This window comes from Diadema antillarum, unplaced genomic scaffold (assembly GCF_040938485.1).
Source record: "Diadema antillarum isolate AM-2024a unplaced genomic scaffold, OU_Dant_1.0 seq00001474_RagTag, whole genome shotgun sequence".
NCBI lineage: Eukaryota > Metazoa > Echinodermata > Echinoidea > Diadematoida > Diadematidae > Diadema > Diadema antillarum.
The window spans coordinates 160,294-180,439 of record NW_027272213.1 but is presented as its reverse complement, the minus strand read 5'-3'; the positions used below and the strand labels follow the sequence as shown (position 1 = coordinate 180,439).

At 38.0% G+C, this 20,146-nt stretch overlaps 1 protein-coding gene across 1 annotated transcript in view; it reads left to right on the top strand.

Annotated features, from left to right (window-relative positions):
* Positions 1-18,828, top strand: part of LOC139709834 (uncharacterized protein in proB 3'region-like) — a 36,213-nt gene extending 17,385 nt beyond the window's left edge. Inside the window, exons 2-12 of the mRNA XM_071621795.1 lie at positions 3,662-3,718; positions 4,118-4,357; positions 5,256-5,369; positions 6,855-7,026; positions 8,592-8,680; positions 11,961-12,057; positions 14,110-14,227; positions 15,165-15,232; positions 16,676-16,760; positions 17,300-17,344; positions 18,694-18,828. Coding sequence (XP_071477896.1) covers positions 3,662-3,718; positions 4,118-4,357; positions 5,256-5,369; positions 6,855-7,026; positions 8,592-8,680; positions 11,961-12,057; positions 14,110-14,227; positions 15,165-15,232; positions 16,676-16,760; positions 17,300-17,344; positions 18,694-18,780 — 1,172 coding nt within the window. The 3' untranslated portion in view covers positions 18,781-18,828. The remainder of the gene's footprint in view (positions 1-3,661; positions 3,719-4,117; positions 4,358-5,255; positions 5,370-6,854; positions 7,027-8,591; positions 8,681-11,960; positions 12,058-14,109; positions 14,228-15,164; positions 15,233-16,675; positions 16,761-17,299; positions 17,345-18,693) is intronic.
* The last annotated feature ends 1,318 nt before the right edge of the window (positions 18,829-20,146 follow it).

The following is a 20,146-nucleotide window of genomic DNA, read 5'->3' as shown; positions in this document are numbered from 1 at the left end:
CGGTGCCCCTCTCCCCTTAATTTCCAAAGCGAAAAAATATGGCTAAGAAAAGAACGGCAGTTTTTGGACTGTAAAATGTAATATTTTCAAGCTCGCTCGTTCCGCTCGCTCGAATGTAATCATTATGCTCTCCTGATATTGCTGCCAGTATTTGCCAGCATGACAGTTGCGCCCGATGCGCCCCCTTAAATTCTAAAGCGAAGAAATATAGCTACAAACGGCAGTTTGTTTGTTTTTTACTGTAAAATGTCAAAATTTTCAAGCTCGTTCGCTCGCTCGCTCACATTTTAATTGTTATTCGCAATTCTCCTGATGTTGCTGCCAGTAATTGCCGGCAGTTGCGCCCGGTGCGCCCCCCCCCCCCCCCACCTCCTTTATTTCCAAAGCGAAAAAATATGGCTCCAAATGGCAGTTTTGGGACTTTAATGTCAAAATTTTCAAGCTCGCTCTCTTCGCTCGCTCGTATTTAATTGTTATGCCATTCACCTGACGTTGCTGCCAGTAATTGCCAGCAGTTGCGCCCGGTGCGCCCCCACCCCCCCCCCCCCCCCTTAATTTCCAAAGCAAAAAAATATGGCTACAAACGGCAGTTTTTGGACTGTAAAATGTCAAAATTTTCAAGCTCGCTCGCTCGCTCGCTCGCATTTAATTGTTATGCAATTCTCCTGATGTTGCTGCCAGTAATTACCGGCAGTTGCACCCGTTGCGCCCCCACCCCTCCTTTATTTCCAAAGCGAAAAAATATGGCTCCAAATGGCAGTTTTTGGACTGTAAAATATCAAAATTTCCAAGCTTGCTCTCTTTGCTCGCTCGCATTTAATCATTATGCCATTCACCTGATGTTGCTGCCAGTAATTGCCAGCAGTTGCGCCCGGTGCGTCCCCCTTAATTTACAAAGCAAAAAAATATGGCTACAAACGGCAGTTTTTGGACTGTGGTTTGAAAATGTCAAAATTTTCAAGCTCGCTCGCTCCGCTCGCTCGCATGTAGTCGTGATGCCATTCCCCTGATATCGCTGCCAGTAATTTGTCGTTTCACACCGTCATTCCATAACCCATTTATAAGGGGTACAACCCTCTCCGGCACTTCCACACCCTCCCCCCACCCTTGCTCGCTCCCTCGCATACTAACCCCCCCCCCCCCCCCCCCAAGATGAAATCCTAGCTACCGGCACGCCGGTGCTCTTTCCCCGCTTGGTTTCCCTAAAAAAAAAAAAACAGTAAAAGTTTAGGGATTGAGAGCTTCCTATATTCCAAATGTCTGTCCAAAAAATCTCGTAAACATTTAGTGTCAAAACGCACCCCCCTTGACAAAAAGCTGGTGACGCCCCTGCACCCTGGAAACGAATCTTCATACTTTTTTTGTTCATTTTAGTATTTATCGTAATTGTATTGTTGCTCTCCAAAATAGGACATGTTGATGGGCACATGTGGTGTATAGTCCTCTGTGTCTATCTAGAAAGGACATTTCTGTTGTATGTAGGTCACTTGCAAAGGCTATCAAAAATTAATGCTGAATTATGACTGAAATGATTCAAGAATTACATAAGTCACTGAAAGCAAATTAATACAAAGAACTCTTGTCTCTGAGATATGATTATTTATTGCCCGTTTGATCGCATGCATGGCATGTGTTTGATATAATGTATAGGCCTAATGTGCACATAATAATGAATATTCTTCTAAGTTGAATTAAAAATTGATATAATTGATAGTTTTTGTTTTAGTTGCAAAATGTGAGGTCATGATATGTTGGTATGGTGTATGTCGGATGTCAATAAGTTTTTGTTTCAATTACAGTTGCACTTTGTAACGTCTTTGGTGTACTTTTCTCGTGTTTAGGTATAAATGAATTATTTCCCAAAATATCAAATATTATAATGTACAAAGATTTTTCACTGCTGAAAATAAACTTGTAATCAATCTTACAATCCATCTACTTCTTGATAGGCCTTAGGTTTTGGGGCCATCTTCCATCAGAAATAGATTTGATTTAGGCCCTACATAATTAATCATGTAAAACTGTACAACAGGTATGCACAAAAATTTAGGGCTCGACATTAGCGATGGTCTGGGGCCACTGCAAATTGATGTTGGGTCACCAAATTTCCCAGTCACCATCATTCTTTTGGTGGCCCGGCGATCGGCAACTAAGATTCAAGAATTGCTATCGAAGTTTATATTTCTGACTTTCATCTACATACGTCCTTTCATTTCGCGCGACCAATATATTTCTTCTTCCGTCTTTGTGGGTCCCCAAAATTGCAATTCTGAAGATTCTATAAAGCTCGAACCCACAAGAGCTACCAGAGAGAGGGAGAAAAAAAGAAGAAGTTAGTATTGAGCCCGAAACTGCACAATTCTATATTCCAAAGACGAAAACGTTCCCTACCATTGCCTACTGATGTGGAAGGTGAGATGGGCACCCCTTCCCACCCCAACCCCCTGGTTGCTTTGCAGTTTAGGCCTACTCGATCAATCCCAGATGCAGCCGGCTGAGAAACTTGGCATCCCTGGCTATTATTATGATGTGACATCACTTTTAACCCATAGAATACTATCTAGAAAAAGTCGTCATAAGAAAGTTTTCTACTGTTCACTTTTTGCTGCTATTTTGATCAATTATTTCACACCGTGAAGTGTCTCCCTCGTGACGCATGCAGTTCACAATCAGTTCGATTTTTTTTTAATTTTTTTTTAATTTTTGTTCTCACTGCAGACGTTGTACAGTATGGGAACTTTCGTTGTCTGCTATGATATTATTCTGACAACAGACTTCGTCAGACTGGCGTTGACTCGCCGTAGATGGAGGCTTTACCAATCACTTCCAATAATCATGCATGCATATAATATGCATATATATACTAGTATGCAGCTCGCAGGGAGCCGGAGAGCCACGTGCATTGCATATGGATGACTATCCAGTAAAACAAGGGGTCCAATGTCGAAGGAAGTGTCTGGATACCCAATACTAGAGATCAATAGTACCGCGCCGCCCCTTGGACAGCCAAGAAACTACAGGCCGAACTTCCTACAGACAGGCATAGCATACAGCTACTCGCAAACAGCGAGGTTGGTCGAGGTTAGTCGGAGGTGCATGATAGCCAGAGCTGTGTTTGCTGTGTGTAGACTTTACAGCGCCGCGGCCACGATATCCTTTGGCCTGCCCTGGGTATCCCGGGCTGGGTCGGGGGGCGGGGCGGGCGGGCGGGCGGGCGCTTTGTTGTGTATGTGTGAGAGCGTTCGGGCTGGTCGCAGTTAGCGTGAGTCTAGCCTTAGTCTTTATGCTTGTAAAGTTGTTCTGATTATTACATTACTAGGAATTCTAGAATCTAAATTAATACAGTACAAGTAGAGCTCTAACAGTTAGATCTATTAAAGGAGACAAGAAGAAACCAGCTGGTTCCAGGTTGGAACAGAACACACGAAACTCATTTTCACTTGTTTCTGTACCATCTTGGAACTGCAGCAGCGACCCCAATACGTACCGTACAGAGCTGTTACTGTGTACACAGCGCCCCGCGCCGGGCCCGGGGTTACATCTCTCACTGCATTTGGTTTGATTTTAATCGTTTAAAAAAAGAGAAAATGATCAATGTACAATGAAAGTAGAAAAAACAGATTTGCACTGCAGAGTATAATTCGGTCCTTTGCCACACCAGGGGGCGTGGGCCAGGACCAGGAGGTGTGTCACCTCCCTGGTCCTTCCCAATTCTCAGGTAATAGTAATTGCACTCGGTACCAGTCCATGTACTAGTACTAGGCCTATGTAGTAGGCTACCACTACGTGTACTAAACCTCGGTCTCAGAGCAAGCTCTAGCTAGCTCCTGCCTTGGGTCATATAGTGGCACAAAGGATGGAGTTGAGATCTCTCGGTCTCGGGGGCAATAACAATCACAACACCTCGAAAAGCAGCAGACATTCAGTTGATATCTGTATTCTTAGTTTTGGTTCAATTCTCTGCTGCCATCTGTGGCCGATGTTGTCACAAATGCTTTTTTTTTTTTTTATGCCCTGACATTTTCACTGCACTGTGTATACCTGTAGCTGTACTGACTCTCTTTTGTGGCCTTCTGTTTGAACAGAATGCCACACGGTGTGATATCTATAAATGCAGGTAGAACCCTTGGCCTTGGTTTCTTGAACTTGAAGAACAGATCACATCTCGTTAAGTCATCAGCAGCAATTTTCAGCTCCCCCATCACCATGGCAACATCTAATGGAGCTGCTTCACCATACATTGTAGTCCACAGCTTGTTCAAGGATGGTCCACGGGGCATCTTTGAATGTATGAAGAGAATGCATCCAGAGGTGTTTCAGCTTTGTCACTTCATCGATTGTGATGTTCCCTTTTCAGGTAATTTTTTACTGCCTGGTTGACGAATGGGTTTTAAAACACTTCTGCTTGTCACATGCAGTATTAATGTGTCTTGGTCAAGTCAGTGAAATGGCATATGAATCATGATATATAATGACTTACAGTTTATTGAATCATGTGGCTCGTTCTTATCAAAACTGAAGTTGTCTAAGGAGTCCACTTCAACTTTTTATTCAAGCTTGCACTTTTTCACATGGATGAAAGTAGAAATGCAGCATGTGCAGCACCTCAGAAACAATCTAAACAAGAACGACAACTCGTCGAAGAGATATGAAACTTCCCTGAGTCTGAGAATATTCCCCAGCACAATGAAAACGAGAAGAAAATAGAAATGTTGATTATTTATATGCAAGCTATTATGGAGAGGCAGAGACTCCAACTCTCCCGTTTTCGACGGGAGATCTCCCGCCGAAAGCCCATTTTTGCAAAATCTCCCGTTCTCCCGTTTGAGATTTCATTTCTCCCGCCCTGGCTCTGTGTCTCCCGGTGGAAAGGATTTCTTACTTTTTGCTATCGTATGTTGAAAAAATAAGCCTTAGATAGCACCAGAGAACATCTAGAACCCTAGGAACTTCGCGCTTCGCACAAATCAACTTGGAGTCTCCCGTTTACTAGGGGTTTCGGGCGGGAGAATCTCCCGATCAGAGGGTGCTTGGGGTTGGAGTCTCTGGAGAGGTACAGGCATACATTTACCCTGGGCATGTAGCACCTTGAATCGAAAATGAACTGCTGTCCGCCAATTTTACAATTTTGTTAAAACACCAAACATTTTTAATGATCCTAAGTAATTTGTAACTTTCCACTGCAATTCCACTAAAACAGCTCTTACACGTACATTCCTTGCGCATGACATGATCCCCTTTCCCTGCTTTCATAGATGAAATCATTGAGAAGTTCAAGAAAGCAGACGTTCTCCTGTTGGATGCAGAGAGATTACCGTCCTTAATGAGCCTGCTGCAAAGTGCAAAGTGGGTCCAGTCAACATGGGCAGGTAAGTTTTCTCGGCACCTTTTAACCCCAAAACATCAGTAGAAGGGTGCTTTTCAACTTTGTATATTTTGTATGGCTCTGAGATGCCAGGAATGTGTATTTCTTACACATCCCAAGAGTTAGCATTGATGTATTTTCAAAATACCAAAGTTGTAAGATTGCTACTTGAAGGTAAATACAGCAAAAATGGCTTGTATGATACTTTGTTTTCATTAGGATGTTTGTGTACCATTCTCTAGTTGGAGTAACAAGAAAGACCTTGGAATTGTATGAATTTGAAATTACTGTCCCTATTTATAATGTTAAGGGAAACTTCCAGTGTAATACTCCTCTCATCTGTATCAAGTTGTTTGTAATCAGAAGCATGGTAAATTGTGGATCATTCTGCTAGGGATTTGTAGTCCGCCACATCTCATTGTGAGTATATGATACCATCATCCAATTATTTAGCTGGGTAACTAAACTGCATCCAAGTTTAGGATATTGTAGATCTGTAGTAAAAAGTTCAGGAAAACAACAAAGTGATCTTTCGTTTGAGATTGCTTTCACATGTAGTTTTTGTGTGACACCTAGTGTGGCTAACATACAAAATACAATGAACATCAATTTCATTTGTGTGTGTGTTTGTGTGTGTGTCTGTGTGCGCATGTGTGTCTGTGTGTCTGTGTGTGCATGAGTTTCCTGTCTAAATACAGTCAAGGAATGATGCACATTGTGTCATTTTTTTTAGTTCATTATCTGTGAAAAGTTAGATTTTTTTTTTGAGTTTGCTAAAGATGCCTAAAGTTTATATCTTGTTTTTGATGAACTAAAACAAGTCTTATTTTAGCACTTGTTTGCTTTGATTTTCTTCTTTTTTTTTTTTTTGATAGCATTTTTATTTAGTCACTCTTTTCCAAAGAGAAGAGAACTCCTAATCCCAGTCATTACTTCAGGAAGGAATCAAGTCCAGTAATGATGTTCATCAATAATCAGGGTAGAAGTAAATTAACAATAATTTCACATTGACATCGGGTTTTAATTGGTCAAAGGTCGTCGTACCTTGGCTTGAAATGTTTTATTCAAGTCATAACATCAGCTAGAAATGTTTATCAATCTTTGGTGAGAAGGATAAGACAAAGAGATATAAGTTGCCTGAAATTGTGGAAGTGATAGGTGAAAGGTTACCAAAAATTGAGGTTTTCTTGCTGTATGTTGGTTTTCTTGCTGTAAATGTCCAAAGGGACGTAAGTTCAGCAGTAACGTTGGTTGGTATAATGTCTAGAAATAAATTTTAAAAAAAAAAAATTTAATGAAAATTTCCCTTGTGCAGAGAGGATTGAAGGTCAGTCCTCAGTTTGTGGTCATGATCAATGAGCTTTGTCAAAAAGTGTGTGAGGGACTGTGTCCTTGCATTGCAAATTGAGTGGTTGCTTGAGAAGCACAGGTCTCCATTTTGACTGTGTACAACAGTCATGTTGTGCTCTCCTTTTTGTTTTCATTGCAGGAGTTGATGGTTTTATTAATCACATGGATCCTTCCCAGCTGCCTCCCAAGTTCACCCTGACAAGGTTTGCTGGAATATTTGGTACGCACATGGCAGAGTACGTCATCGGCCATATTGTGGCGCACGAGCGACGCTTTGCTCTCCTCCGAGAAGCGCAGAAAAGGAGTGAATGGTATGATTGAAAACCTTTTTTTTTTTTTTTTTTCTTTTGTTTTAACAAAGAAAGAGGGGGCACAGGCCTGGTGCGCCCCCCTCTAGATCCGCCACTGCTTAAGTTCTCATTTGTGATAATTTCATATCATTTGTTTATGTATATTATGTATATAGAATGATGATGCCATGATCAAACTCAAATAATTAAAGCATATTTATATTATGAGTTCCAGATTTGACAATATTATCTAAGTGAAGCAAACTGGAAACACATCGATTGTCTTAAAGACCTGTTCTGATTCAATAGGTAACTTACCATGAAAAGAACTCATTAGCTACAAATAAAACTCTTGCAAACGGTTTTGCTATTGTTTTTGTGATTTTAATGAATGTTTAAGAAATCGCAGCTACACTGAAGTTTTGACAGATGTCTTACATACTTTGATATCTCAGAATAAAAGGCCTAGTAATCACTAGAGTAATGGCTCAATATCAGCTTGATACACTGATAATGTGCTATTTACAATAGTTTGTTTTGCTTTTTATGCCTCCGCCAACGAAGTGGCCGGAGGCATTATGTTTTCGGGTCGTCCGTCCGTCCGTCCGTCCGTCCGTACGTACGTACGTCCGTCCGTCCCGTTTTGTTTTTGTCGATATCTCAAGAACCGTGTGGTGGTTTCACATCAAACTTGGTATGAGGGTATATCCTGGGGGGATAATACTTTGTTTGGATTTTAGGGTCACGGGGTCAAAGGTCAAAGGTCACAGGTTATTTTGTGGAAAAAAAAGGATGAAAATTCATGTTTTTCTCCATATCTCGCAAATGGTTCAAGGTATCTTCATGGAACGTAGTATATATGCTTGTTCCAATGGGCAGTGATTATCTAGGGAAGTTGGGGGTTATGGTTCAAAGGTCAGGGGGGGGTCAAAGGTCAAGGTCAACTCCTCAAAATATCACTACTTTCCTTATATTTATGCAATGCCTGAAGGTTTGTTGTTTTTTTTTTTAACTTGATGTATACATGTATTACCCAATATATATTCTGTGGGAAGTTTCTTGCAGAAAGGTCAAAGGTCAAAGGTCAAGTGAAAGTGCTGAATTGCACTTTTTCCTCCATATCTCAAAAGTAACTCAAGGTATCATCATGAAACTAACATATTTATGCATGTTCAACCTAACAGTGATTCTCTTTGTAACTGTGAGGTCAAAGGTCAAAGGCCAGGTTTAGATAATGCTATTTTCCCATTTGATACTGAAATTATACTTTTTCTCAATACCTTGAAAATTACTCAATGCATAAACTTATAAAAGGATCAAAAGTCAAGTAAAAATCATCAGTTCCCCAAATACCTGCACTCTGACGTTTTACTCATTCATCCCATTGAACCTAGTTCTAGGAAAGTGAACATTCAGCACATTTGTGTCAAACCTGTCATTTTAATATTTTGCCAATTGTGTGAAACTGTCATCACTCATTGTCAAGACATTGTACTATAGACCTATTAGGAGAACCATGCATTATAGTGGAGGCATATCAGTCGCCGTAGCGATATATCTAGTTCCTGAAACTTCTGTATCAACAGGGTTCAAGGAGAATACACCAGGATTGGTTATCACTTACTCAAGGGCAGAACTGTTGCTGTCTTAGGTGCTGGGGACATTGGCACTGAAGGTATCAAGATGAAGACTTTTGTTTTGTTTTGTTTTGTTTTGTTTTGCTCTGATATTTTATACTAAGTATATCTTCAGAATATAATTTGGTAGGTTAGATATTTATATGAATTTGTATATATATATATATATATATTATATTCTTTTTTTTTTTTTTTTTTTGTTAAGTAGAATGATGAAGGATGATGTGTAATATTCATACTTTTGTAATTTGGTAAAATGTAATATTTTGTGCAATATATTTATATTTAAGTATGATTTTTGATGTAGATGTTGTGTATGACAGTTCAATGTGTTTTATTTAATTTGAATGTATCGATCTATATGTCATTGCAATGTATTTTAGCCTTCGGGCTACGAGTTTGCAAGTTTTTTTATCAAATGAACCATTCTAATAATAATTAAAAAAAACCACACACACACACAAATTAACTGTGGTCTGAAATATTGTTACTTGTGTCAAAGCTATATATTAACAGTTCAAATTTTGTTATTCAAAGGTATGAACATGAAAACGTGTCAACATATCATGGTGCATTGGACAGAATTGGTCTGTGAAGGGGTTGAAGGATAAGACATTGAGATTCTTGAACAGCCTGTCATGTGTAGATGCTGCTATGTGTGACATCTTAATGGTGATTAATATCATGGACCTACTTCGGATAGTAGGTCCACGTTAATATGCCGCCAAATGCTAGCTGTGTATAATCAGGTTTATTTTGTAGCAGCTATTACCAGGCTTACAAAGATATGTTCTGGTACTACATCAACTTTAATCAGGCAAAATACTGTTAAGCCAGTTTCAAGTTTATACTCTGTGTGTGAACACAAATAGAAAGAGCAAAAACAACAACAAACTAACAAACAAACAAGTGAAAAGTCTTATATGACTATACATTGTTACCATATTTAATGCCACTTATCTGTTTACTGTGATTGTCTACTCAGATATTGTCTTTGAATAACCTTTGCGCTTAGCTTTAATGAATAAAGCAATCATGAAAATTGGCTGCAATCTTCGACCATTCACTCTACACATATCAAGGTTCATATCAATTGATTGCTCTGTCATGGGTATACTTACAGAGCTTGGTTTACTGCCGTCATACATGTACCATGAAGAAGTCTTTGAATGCAAAGTTTATGACATAATCCTTCAAGGAATCCTTGAGTTTGAGATACACTTTCCAAATATTTTGGACATAAAATTGCTTTGTTGTAATAAATTATTGTATGGGGTTTGTCATTTAAAAAAAAAAAATCAAAATACAGTTGAACCTCTCGTATCCGGACAAGTCGGGACCGGGGCTCATCCGAAATGTCTGAAGGTAAGCAATTTGGAAGGAAATTTGATGCAATGTATGTGAATCATATTGGAAGTAAAATGTAATTCATGTGTGTTTGGGTAGGAGTTCTCAAGGAGTTGGGAATCCCCCTTTCTTCCCGTAATTATTTTAAAAAAATCACGGCGAGATTGCGTCCGGATAATAGAGAGATCCGGATAAAGGGAGGCCGGATAATAGAGGTTCAACTGTATACTCAACCACTGCAAACGTACGTTTTTAAAGACTCAGTTTGACCTTTAACTTTCACCATTGTCAAATGTGCTCCAAAACTGAAAAGATGTACATGTGCTTTCCCAAAGTTGATCATAATGATACTGACCTTTGAAGAGTTGTATTCATCACTAGTAATGAAGTTATTACCTCCGCCAAGGAAGGAGGAGGTTAAGTGAACATTGGCGTTGGTTTGGTTGTTTGTAAAATAACTCTAAAAGTTTTGAATGGATTAAAATGAAACTTGCATAAAAAGTCAATATCTACACAAGAAACACCTCATTCGATTTTGGAAGAGATGCGGGAATTTTATGGACTTTTAAAGGATTTGTAATCTTTTAGCATATGAGGTCAACGGACTTAGGGTTCAAGCTGCGCGTACTGGAGGTTTACATACATGCACTAAAGCACAGGCTCTGCTCGACGTGCAAGGCACTGTGCAATGACATAAACAAAAGGTTTCTATTTTGGGAAATTTCATATGTGTAAGGGTGAAAATGAGTTGCTGGCTTGGTGGAGGTCTGTGCTCCCGGGTGCTTTTCTAGTTGCTTATCAAGTTTGGCTCTTGCATCTTGACTGTGTGACATTAGACCTCTAATATCATGACTCAAAACCTAGTCTTGTAGATTATGCAGGATGCAGGATATCTGGTTCCATGACATTTGCTCCTGCAACAATCGTTCCCATTATTAAAGTATCTGCACGCTGGGCCAATCACAAATTCTACCCACAACAATAACCCTAACCCCAACCTAAAAACGCTATCACAACCCTAACCCTAACTCTAAGTCCTTGGAGAAAATAAGACCGGAGTCGCAGGAGCAAATGTTGTGTCACCGGATATCCATACGCAAGATTACATTGAGATGATACCTCCTGTATTTATGAGTTATTGGAATGACAAGATATAACTGTGCATGAAGGTAAAGACAGCAAAAATAAAATATTTGCTGTACCTTGTGGTGGCATAAAAGGCATGAAAAAAAGAAAAGAGGCGAGAGCGAAAAGACAAATCTCATAGAGACAAGAAACAACCAAGATATCACCAGTTGCATTGTACTTTCCATGATTCAAGCTAGCATGCAACTAGCTCATACAGTAGGAGAAGGATATCAGAATCATCCCCCTTGACCTTTTGTTTGTGACCTTCCTTCCCTGTATTGACTTCAAAATAGAGCCCATCTGCTTTGAACATTTTGGCCCGAATTCACGAAGGTGGTACAATTGAAACCATGGTTTAAACCATGGACAATTTGTATGGAGCGCCAAGTGTCGCATGGCCTATTTCGTTACAAAATCGTTCATTTCAATGTTCATTTCGTTGATGATCATTTTGTTGATGAAATGTTGTCATTTCGTCGATGAAATGACTGATTTCGTAACGAAATAGGCCATGTAACACTTGGCGCTCCATACAAATTGTCCATGGTTTAAACTTTGGTTTCAATTGTACCACCTTCGTGCATTTCGGGCCTTAGGCTTTCTGTCTACACTCTTGCCGTCGTGTGAGACTGCACTGTCTTCCTTTTTCAGATGTTCAACTCATTACCCTCTAGATTTTAGCACATGCCATGCCATGCCCAGTTTCCGTAAGTATGTTGGAGTAGAAGTGGATATTTCCCACCAGTTGGTTTCCCATACCGAAATCCAGATGTTCCGTCAGATAAAAAGTATTCAGTATAAAACTAATGTGGATTTGTTTTGTCTTTGACTGTTTCTTTTCAGTTGGGCGAGTGTGCAAGGCTCTCAACATGCGAGTTATTGGCCTTGTAAGGAAGGACCTTCCACCTGCCCAGAGATCCAGCTCCATTGATGAATACAAGTAAAAACAAAAAAACAGAACAAAACAAAGCAAAACAAAAAACAGCGTATTGTATGTACGCTGCAAATGCCGCATGTATTGTATAGTGTTCTGTTCAACACACCGGAACTGTCTTTCAGGACATGTCATAGAAAGCTTTACGTTTTATTTATGATTTTTTTTTGCATAGTGTGCAGGAAATATCATCTGCTCATACAGATTTCATGACTTTGATGATTTTCCTAGTTGAGATTAGTGAAGATTTTGTTTATGCTTTGATACATAGTTTTGTTGACATTTCATATCATCCTGTCAGAAGTAGTGTTATTTCATTAGTTCACCCCCTAGGCTGAGGTGAACTGTCCTACATACTTTTCATCTTCCATGTGAGTCCGTACTCATCTCCTTTAACCTGTTGCGGACGGACTGAATTGGCTTCAACAGGCATTTCCCATAGACACTTGCCCAAGTGTACTCAGGACTCATTCTCAACAAGTTAAGGGAACAACCATTCTAAGGAAGATTTTTGTTTTATTTTTTTTTTCTGTTAAATCATTGTCAGTGAAATATTTGTACAATGGCCATCACTTCTGTGATGAAAGGACCAAAAAATTATTCATAGCATTTGTGGAAGTTATGGCTGTGCCTGCTGTCAAATTCTGTACTTGTGTCACTACAGTAAACCCAATATTTTATAAGCACAAAGCTTTGGCCTAGGACTTATGCCTATCATCAAAATGTAAAAACAAACAGAAGATGTGCTTGATATTTGTGAAGGTACCCAATACAATAGCAAGCACCATTAATTATTTTCTTGGCTTTTCACTGTAAAGAAATCATACCCATACAATCTATGTATTTCAGTGGCACATGCTTTTAATGCAAAAAACAAACAAACAAACAAACATACAAACAAACAAAAACAGGTAAACAAAAGTCTTCTTTAGCCCAGGCTCCCTTTAAGTTATCATGATGACTCCAACAATATGGACCCTTCTCTATATCCTCCAGGAAGGAGTGCTGCTCCCAGCGGGGTATGTTAGACTCGGGTATTAAATAGGCGCTAATAGTGATTGTGTAATGTAAGCATTAGATAAGACGAATGGGAGAGAAAAATGTGCTCTCCACTGTGAAAGAGTACCAATGTTCCTGCCCTTTGAACAGTCGCTCACATTGATATTAATCTATGTTGGGGGGGGGGGGGAGCATGGAAGGGACTGTATCCTGCAAAGCTAATCATCTATTTGCTCTCTTATCAACCACATGAAAAGATACGACTTGCCACTTTGACCCCGTCAAACAAATACTGGTAGTACTGTTTTCCCCTATTGCTGCTAGTGTTGTAGCTATTACATCTCCCCAAATCATGTTTATGCACATGTTCCCGCACTCTATCATGTCCATTTTGCTGAGTTTGCACATTTTGTCATATGTATCAGTGTAAATTCATTGACTTAGCAGAGATATGATCTAATGCAGTGAGTGCAAATTAGGTATAAAATAAAATGAAATAGTGTATCTTTGATGGTAGCATTAGAAATTCCTGGTTCCCAGTGTGATTGGTAACAAACTGTCATTTTGAAGAGATGACACAAATAATCATCTTCCTGCCTTTATAAGAGCTAATACATTAATGAACAAAGTATTTCATTTGTAAAACTGGAAAAAAATGGGTAAACGGTATTTTTGACACATTAAATCATATAACAATCACATGAACCTTCCTCTTCGTCATTAAAACTTATTAGTTTTTGTGTTCATGTGGATTACTGGTTTCCTCTCAATATCATACTCATGCTAAAGTTTGGAGCATCTAAATGTTTCGATAATGCAACTTACAGTGTGACTTATATACAACATTTGCCACAACTTTTCTTGATTTGCCGAACTTGAACACTGGGATAGAAAGATATGTATGTATGCCAAAAACAAATACTTCAGTCATGCACTTGTTTGCATGGGAAGGACATAATTTGCTAGTTTAACTGACTACTTGGATAGTTAAAGTGAGTGAATATATTATGTTTTTTCAAATTGTATTTTGTAACAGTCATCTCACTTGTGTGTTTGTAGGAAAAATGAGGATCTTCCATACGTCCTTGGCGAGGCTGATTTTGTTGTCAATGTACTACCCAGCACTCAGCAAACAATCAATTTTCTGTCTGGGGATGTTTTGTCACTATGCAAGAAGGTGAATTAGATTTTTTTTACTGTTTCTCATCCTCACAATGTTTCATTGTTTTTATTGTTGTTTCGTTTGCTGCTGCTGCTGCTGATGTAAATAGTGTCATTGCAAAGAACTGGGGCATTTGTTGTGTGTGTATATATGTGTGTATTCTTAATTTTATTGAGAATGCAAGATCCACTGTATGCTGATACTTAATCATGTGAACAAGCAGATTTATATGAAAGGCCTATAAATTTCCGAAGGTCATACTCGTACTAATGTGAGTATATTATGTTAGGGTAGGTGTAGTTCATGTGAGTATTAAGTTATGTGAGGATATGTGTATTTCCTGTCTCTGTAAAACATTGTTTTCTTCTCTGTGTCCTATATCTCGGGCAAATTTTTTTTCATCTGATGTCGATTGTCATTGAAAGTAAAGAAAATAGGGATTTTTTTTTCCTAATGTTTTTTGATGATTTGCCACAATGTAATTCTCTATGTGCATTCACAGATAATTAATCCATCAACAAATTTTGTGCAAAGTTTATTGTGATAATAAATGCACCAAGGCATGAGCTAGAGTTTACCATGTTACTTACAAGAGTTATGTCAAAAGTTGCAGTCTTTTCACGTGTGTGTTTGGAAGAGGAAATTCTAAATCTGTGACCAAAACAGTGTATACAGCAATTACCTCACTTTGCTTTTGAAATCAACTTTAGTAGACAAGTGACATTGTATGTTTGTATTTTGCAGACTTCAAGTGACATATATGTTTATATTTTGCAGACTTCAAGTGACATATATGTTTATATTTTGCTGACTTCATATTTCATTTAATATCCCCTTGTTTTGTTTTTTTTTTTCAAGGGAATTTTTGAGTCGCGTGTATCGTTTTCATCAGTATCAGAGTTGGCTCACTTATATTATATTTGTTCTCTGTCAATCCCATTTATATTTTTAGAAACCAGTATTTATAAATGTTGGACGTGGAGATGTCATTTCTGAAGACAGTATCATCAAGGCAATAGGGTGAGATTTCAGTATGAACAGAATAAGAGTGTGTTTTTACACATCTTGATGTTGCAGTTTCATGACAAGTGGCTTTACTTAATTGTAATATTTTCTGTTGCACAAAAGCAGCAAAAAAAAAAAAATGCCAAATAGGACTTTTTGTTTGGGCAATATTTGTAAGAATAAACAATTTCATAATGTGGTTCAACCATCAAAATTGGATGTTCTTTATCAACTGAAGTCAGTTTCAGATAATCTAAACTCCCATGATCTCCCATAATCTATACGGAAAAGAAAAGGGGTTTTGAAATGAAAGTTTTATTTAAGTGCTCTGACCCCTTTTCAATTGCATATATGTGAAGGGATTTGAAGTCTGTGTAGCTAAAAAGGGGGATTATCAGATTATCTAAATTTGATATACACACTAAGTATATTGTATTCATAGAATTATTTTATGACCTAGAACAAAATAGTTCATAGAACTATTGTGTACAATGTCATCTGTCTCACAAGTGGAAAATGGATTAAATAAAAGCATGAAATTAAGAAATTTTTGTCAACGAAGACTGATAAATGCAAATGCCAAGTTTTCAAGCACATTACTGTATACCCCGAATATTTCTTGAGATTTTTATTTTCGCAAATTTCACGAGTCAGGTGCTATTCGCGAAATTAAAGACATACGAAAATATTGGCTCTGATCCCGAAGTAAATGTGATGTACGCGGGTACACTTCTCCGTCTAGTACATGACTCGACGTTCGCAAATTTAACCACTCGTGAAATCGTTGGGAATTCCCGACTGGCGAAAATTTAGACTCGCAAAATATATGCCATGTTACATACAGTATATGAATACTGTTATAGGAATAAGTTCCCAACTCAAGACTGCTCTTGCTCTTCTAATTTTTATAATAGACTGATAATCATCGATATGCTTTACAAGTTTGTAACCTGAGGATGAAATCATCACTCTGAATGACATTTCAAGACCTTTCCAGACACTTCAAAGTCAAGTCAAGACCATGAGCCCTAGCTATCAAAAGAAATTAGATTCTGTTGGTGTGCTGTTTAAAGATTAGATCTTGCCAAGTTAGATGGATTGTGGATCGTTTGTAGCTCATCAGTTCACTGTGTGTAGGTGTTTTGAAAACATTCTAGAACTATAGCTTAGCTCATGCCCCTTTCAAAAACAACATTCCGTTGATTTAGTTGTTTGACATTCTTTTGATTTTGGATGGACAACATGGTCATTTTCAAAATGCCAACAGACAGAACAACATGAAATTTGTGTGATCAGTCATTCTAAATAAAGTCCAGGATGTTTATCTCAAATGAATATTTAGTATGGAAAACATATTGCAGGGTATTTAAGAGCTGGTCTTGACAATCTGAGACCAAGCAGTACTTCCATAATTTGCAAAGTATTCACTCTTTCCACTCATCCTGCTTTGCTTTCCAGGGAGGGGTGGATTTCCCATGCTATACTCGACGTCACCAATCCAGAGCCGCTACCAAAGGAAAGCCCTTTGTGGCAAATGCGAGAGGTAGAAAAAAAAATCAACTTTGTTTAGTTCTACTGATTGAGAGTGATCAATTGGGTTGAATCAAACATAAAATGACAAAACATGAGACTTATACTTGGTATTACATGAATTTAAAAATTTGATATTACATACGAATGCAGGCAGGAAATTCCACATACATTGTTTTTGGCCCAATCTACCAAATTGATTTGTGAAGGAAATTGTAAATTACACTAGATTGGTGAAAAAGTTGTCTGCTTTTGGTATCATAATTATGTACATCCAGGTTCAAGGAAAACTTTTCCATCAAATACTCCTGGTAATGTTTTGGAAAAATAATGATGCATTATCATACAAATACATATTTGATTTATTAATATCACACACACTTAGAATAATAAAACTATAAAATAAAGACATGGATGAAGCAAAAATAAATCTACATTTGAACAGATATGATAGCTGTGTTACATACATGCATGTTGTATGAAATTATTTCAACATTAGCTAATCTTCCCACTCATATGCTTGACTGAAGCCTTTGTTTTCCATTTGCTCAGGTTACCATCACGCCACATGTTTCGGCACAATCACATGGTCCAGAGGTATGGTATCACAAATTTTTAAAGTCAACATTGTCTATTTATGTGTTCAGAGAGGGTACCATACCGGGAAAGAGATACTGTAAAAGTGGTTTCTTTCGCGTACATATACTTTTGCTGTTTCCATCGGTGCCGATTTTTTCGCGTGTGTTTAAATTCGCGGTTGACAAAATCTGTGAATTCACAGTCGGCAAAAACTGTTTTATTTTACACATGAAAACCCAAACTATAATCCAATTATTCTTTTATTTATTAAATAGAAATTGAAATTAAATGCAGACTTACCTGAAATCCCGTCTCTCGAGTTACATTGCGCGGTATCGCTGTGTGTGTGTTGACCATCGATACACTCAATGTGCGGAATCTTCGTGTTTGCATGTGCGCAATATCGTTGTAACAAGCGGCGAGTTCAAAACATTTTTGCGTGATGTTAAATTCGTGGTTCAACATCAAAGCGCGAAAAGCGCGAAAATAAAACCACCGCGAAAGAAACCACTTTTACAGTAGTTCGTATCTCACTTCAACATTAGGGCCCTGTTATAGAATGAAAGCCAATCAAGCACATTCAATTCAGGTACCAGCCAATTAGAAATTGGTATTCAAACACTTTAATGTTTGATATTCTGACTTATGTTTTATCTCAGCTTTTGTGCAAGATGGCCCAAGAAAGATTGTCTGTGTTTGTCATTATATATTTGTGGGCTCTTTATGACAAAGTACCAGTTTGCAAAGTTTTTAAAACATTTTCAGTGATTGAAATGCTTGACAGTTATACGATGAAAGACTATTACACTTGATTGTAATGATTATCTTCGCTGTTTTAGAGTTAGTTTTAGTAGTAGTGCTATGTGTATCACAGTCATTTCCCATGGTTCCAAGGGTGATAAAGGCATGTTTTTGTTGTATTTTAGGCACAAAATCACAGACAATGTAATCAATGTGATATACTGGACCAAAAAAACAAAATCTTCTCTCATGAAGAGTGTAATATCAACATGTTATCACATGACAAGCCAAAAGTGCATTAATTGTATTCTAAATCTTTTGATCCACCCAATATACCATGATCTGATTAGCTCGTCAAATGGTGTCGTGCTGAGCATTCTGAATTCAACCTTGATAGGCTACCGAGTCATTTCATCTTCTCACAGAAATGTCCCATATGTATGATTGGAGAAATGAACTCATGCATACTTTCATACTGACATTATACATACCTGAAATGTTGCAAATGCTTGGATGGTAGGGATTTCCATACTAATATGTATCAAAACAGAAAACTATAACAAACTTCACTCTGAGTGCTACAGTTCTGTCATGTGATTCTCTCTTGTGTGGAAATTCACTTGTAGGTCACAGAGGTGTTCATGGAAAACTACAAGCGCTACATCAACAAGGAACCACTCAAGTATCAGCTAGACTGGACAGCAAAGTACTAGAATCCTTGACTATAGATTAATTGCAGATTACCTGTATACTATTACATACTCGAACTACAACTTTTTTTTTTAATTTGAACTCATTTTATGTATCAGTATGGGAAGTCTTTTTCTATGATAAATAAAAGTGTATCATTTTGACTTTGTATAGTTACTTCTCAGTACTGCTGGTTGTGGGGGTAAGAAATTGGTGTATAGCAAAGATTCTTATTTTTCTAATTGATCACTGTACATCTATAATCATCTTTCATTTACATCCATGCAAAGCCCTTAAATTGCTTCATTTATACATTAGTAAGAGAAGTGTAGACTTGTCCCGGAGGACCTTTACTACATTTTGAGATTTAAGGCTGCATACGCACCTTTCATACATGCACAGTCAGAATCTGAATCATAACACTTGTTAAAGATGCAGTATTATACATTCCACTGGCTGTGAAAATGACTTATTCAGTTAGCTTTCTTATGTGTCATGTGTGTGTGACATCTGTTTGAGAAACTGTGTGCTTCCCAACTTTTATGTATTCCGATCAATTGAAATAACTCCTTAGAAGACACTGCTTGTCTTGAAGCTTCCAAACTCACTGCCAACAAGTGTGTGCACTCTCTTTGGGTGAGGGTGTTTTATGCAAATTAGGCTACTGAACAGACTATCAAAGCAGTGGTTGGTGGTTTGGGGGTTTTTCCAATATTTTGGGAATGCTCCTGTATCTACCCTTTTTGAGGGATACAGTTTTGTCAGTTACGCTTCTTCTGCGGCTGAGAAGTGTTTTATGAAATTGAATCAACGTTGATGCAAAAACACCAGTACTTAGGAAGGGTAGTCCTCTGGTATGATTGATGGAATAGACCCAGTAAAGGTCAAAGTGTAAGTGCCACCCTTTTCTTCAGTAAATATCATGGAGTAACTCCTTGAAATGACTCACATAAGATGTTGCAGGCTAGCTTATCAGTGCAAAACTGCTCATATTATGTGCAAACAAAGCTGGATATGATTTGATCTGCCCTATAGAAAGAAGCAAACAAAGAAACTTGCCTTGATACAGCAGCATTGTGTTACATTCATCATTAAAGTTTTTGTAGCTTTGTTTATTGAGAAATGTGCCTATTTGCCGATTGATATTGGTTTTAAATTACTGTAGGCCCTACATTTTGACAAGGAGAGAAAAGGGTGTGTTCAACTCATATTGACTCAGACTTATGGCTGAATAGAACTACATGTATTAACCAGTACAAGAATGATATAATAGTGAGTGTTCTGCAAGTATTTTGAATTTAACTAATTACCGAATATACATACTGTAACAAGTACAGGACTGGAATATTCTGTAATGATATTCCATCTTTGTTGTCATGTTAAAAGTTT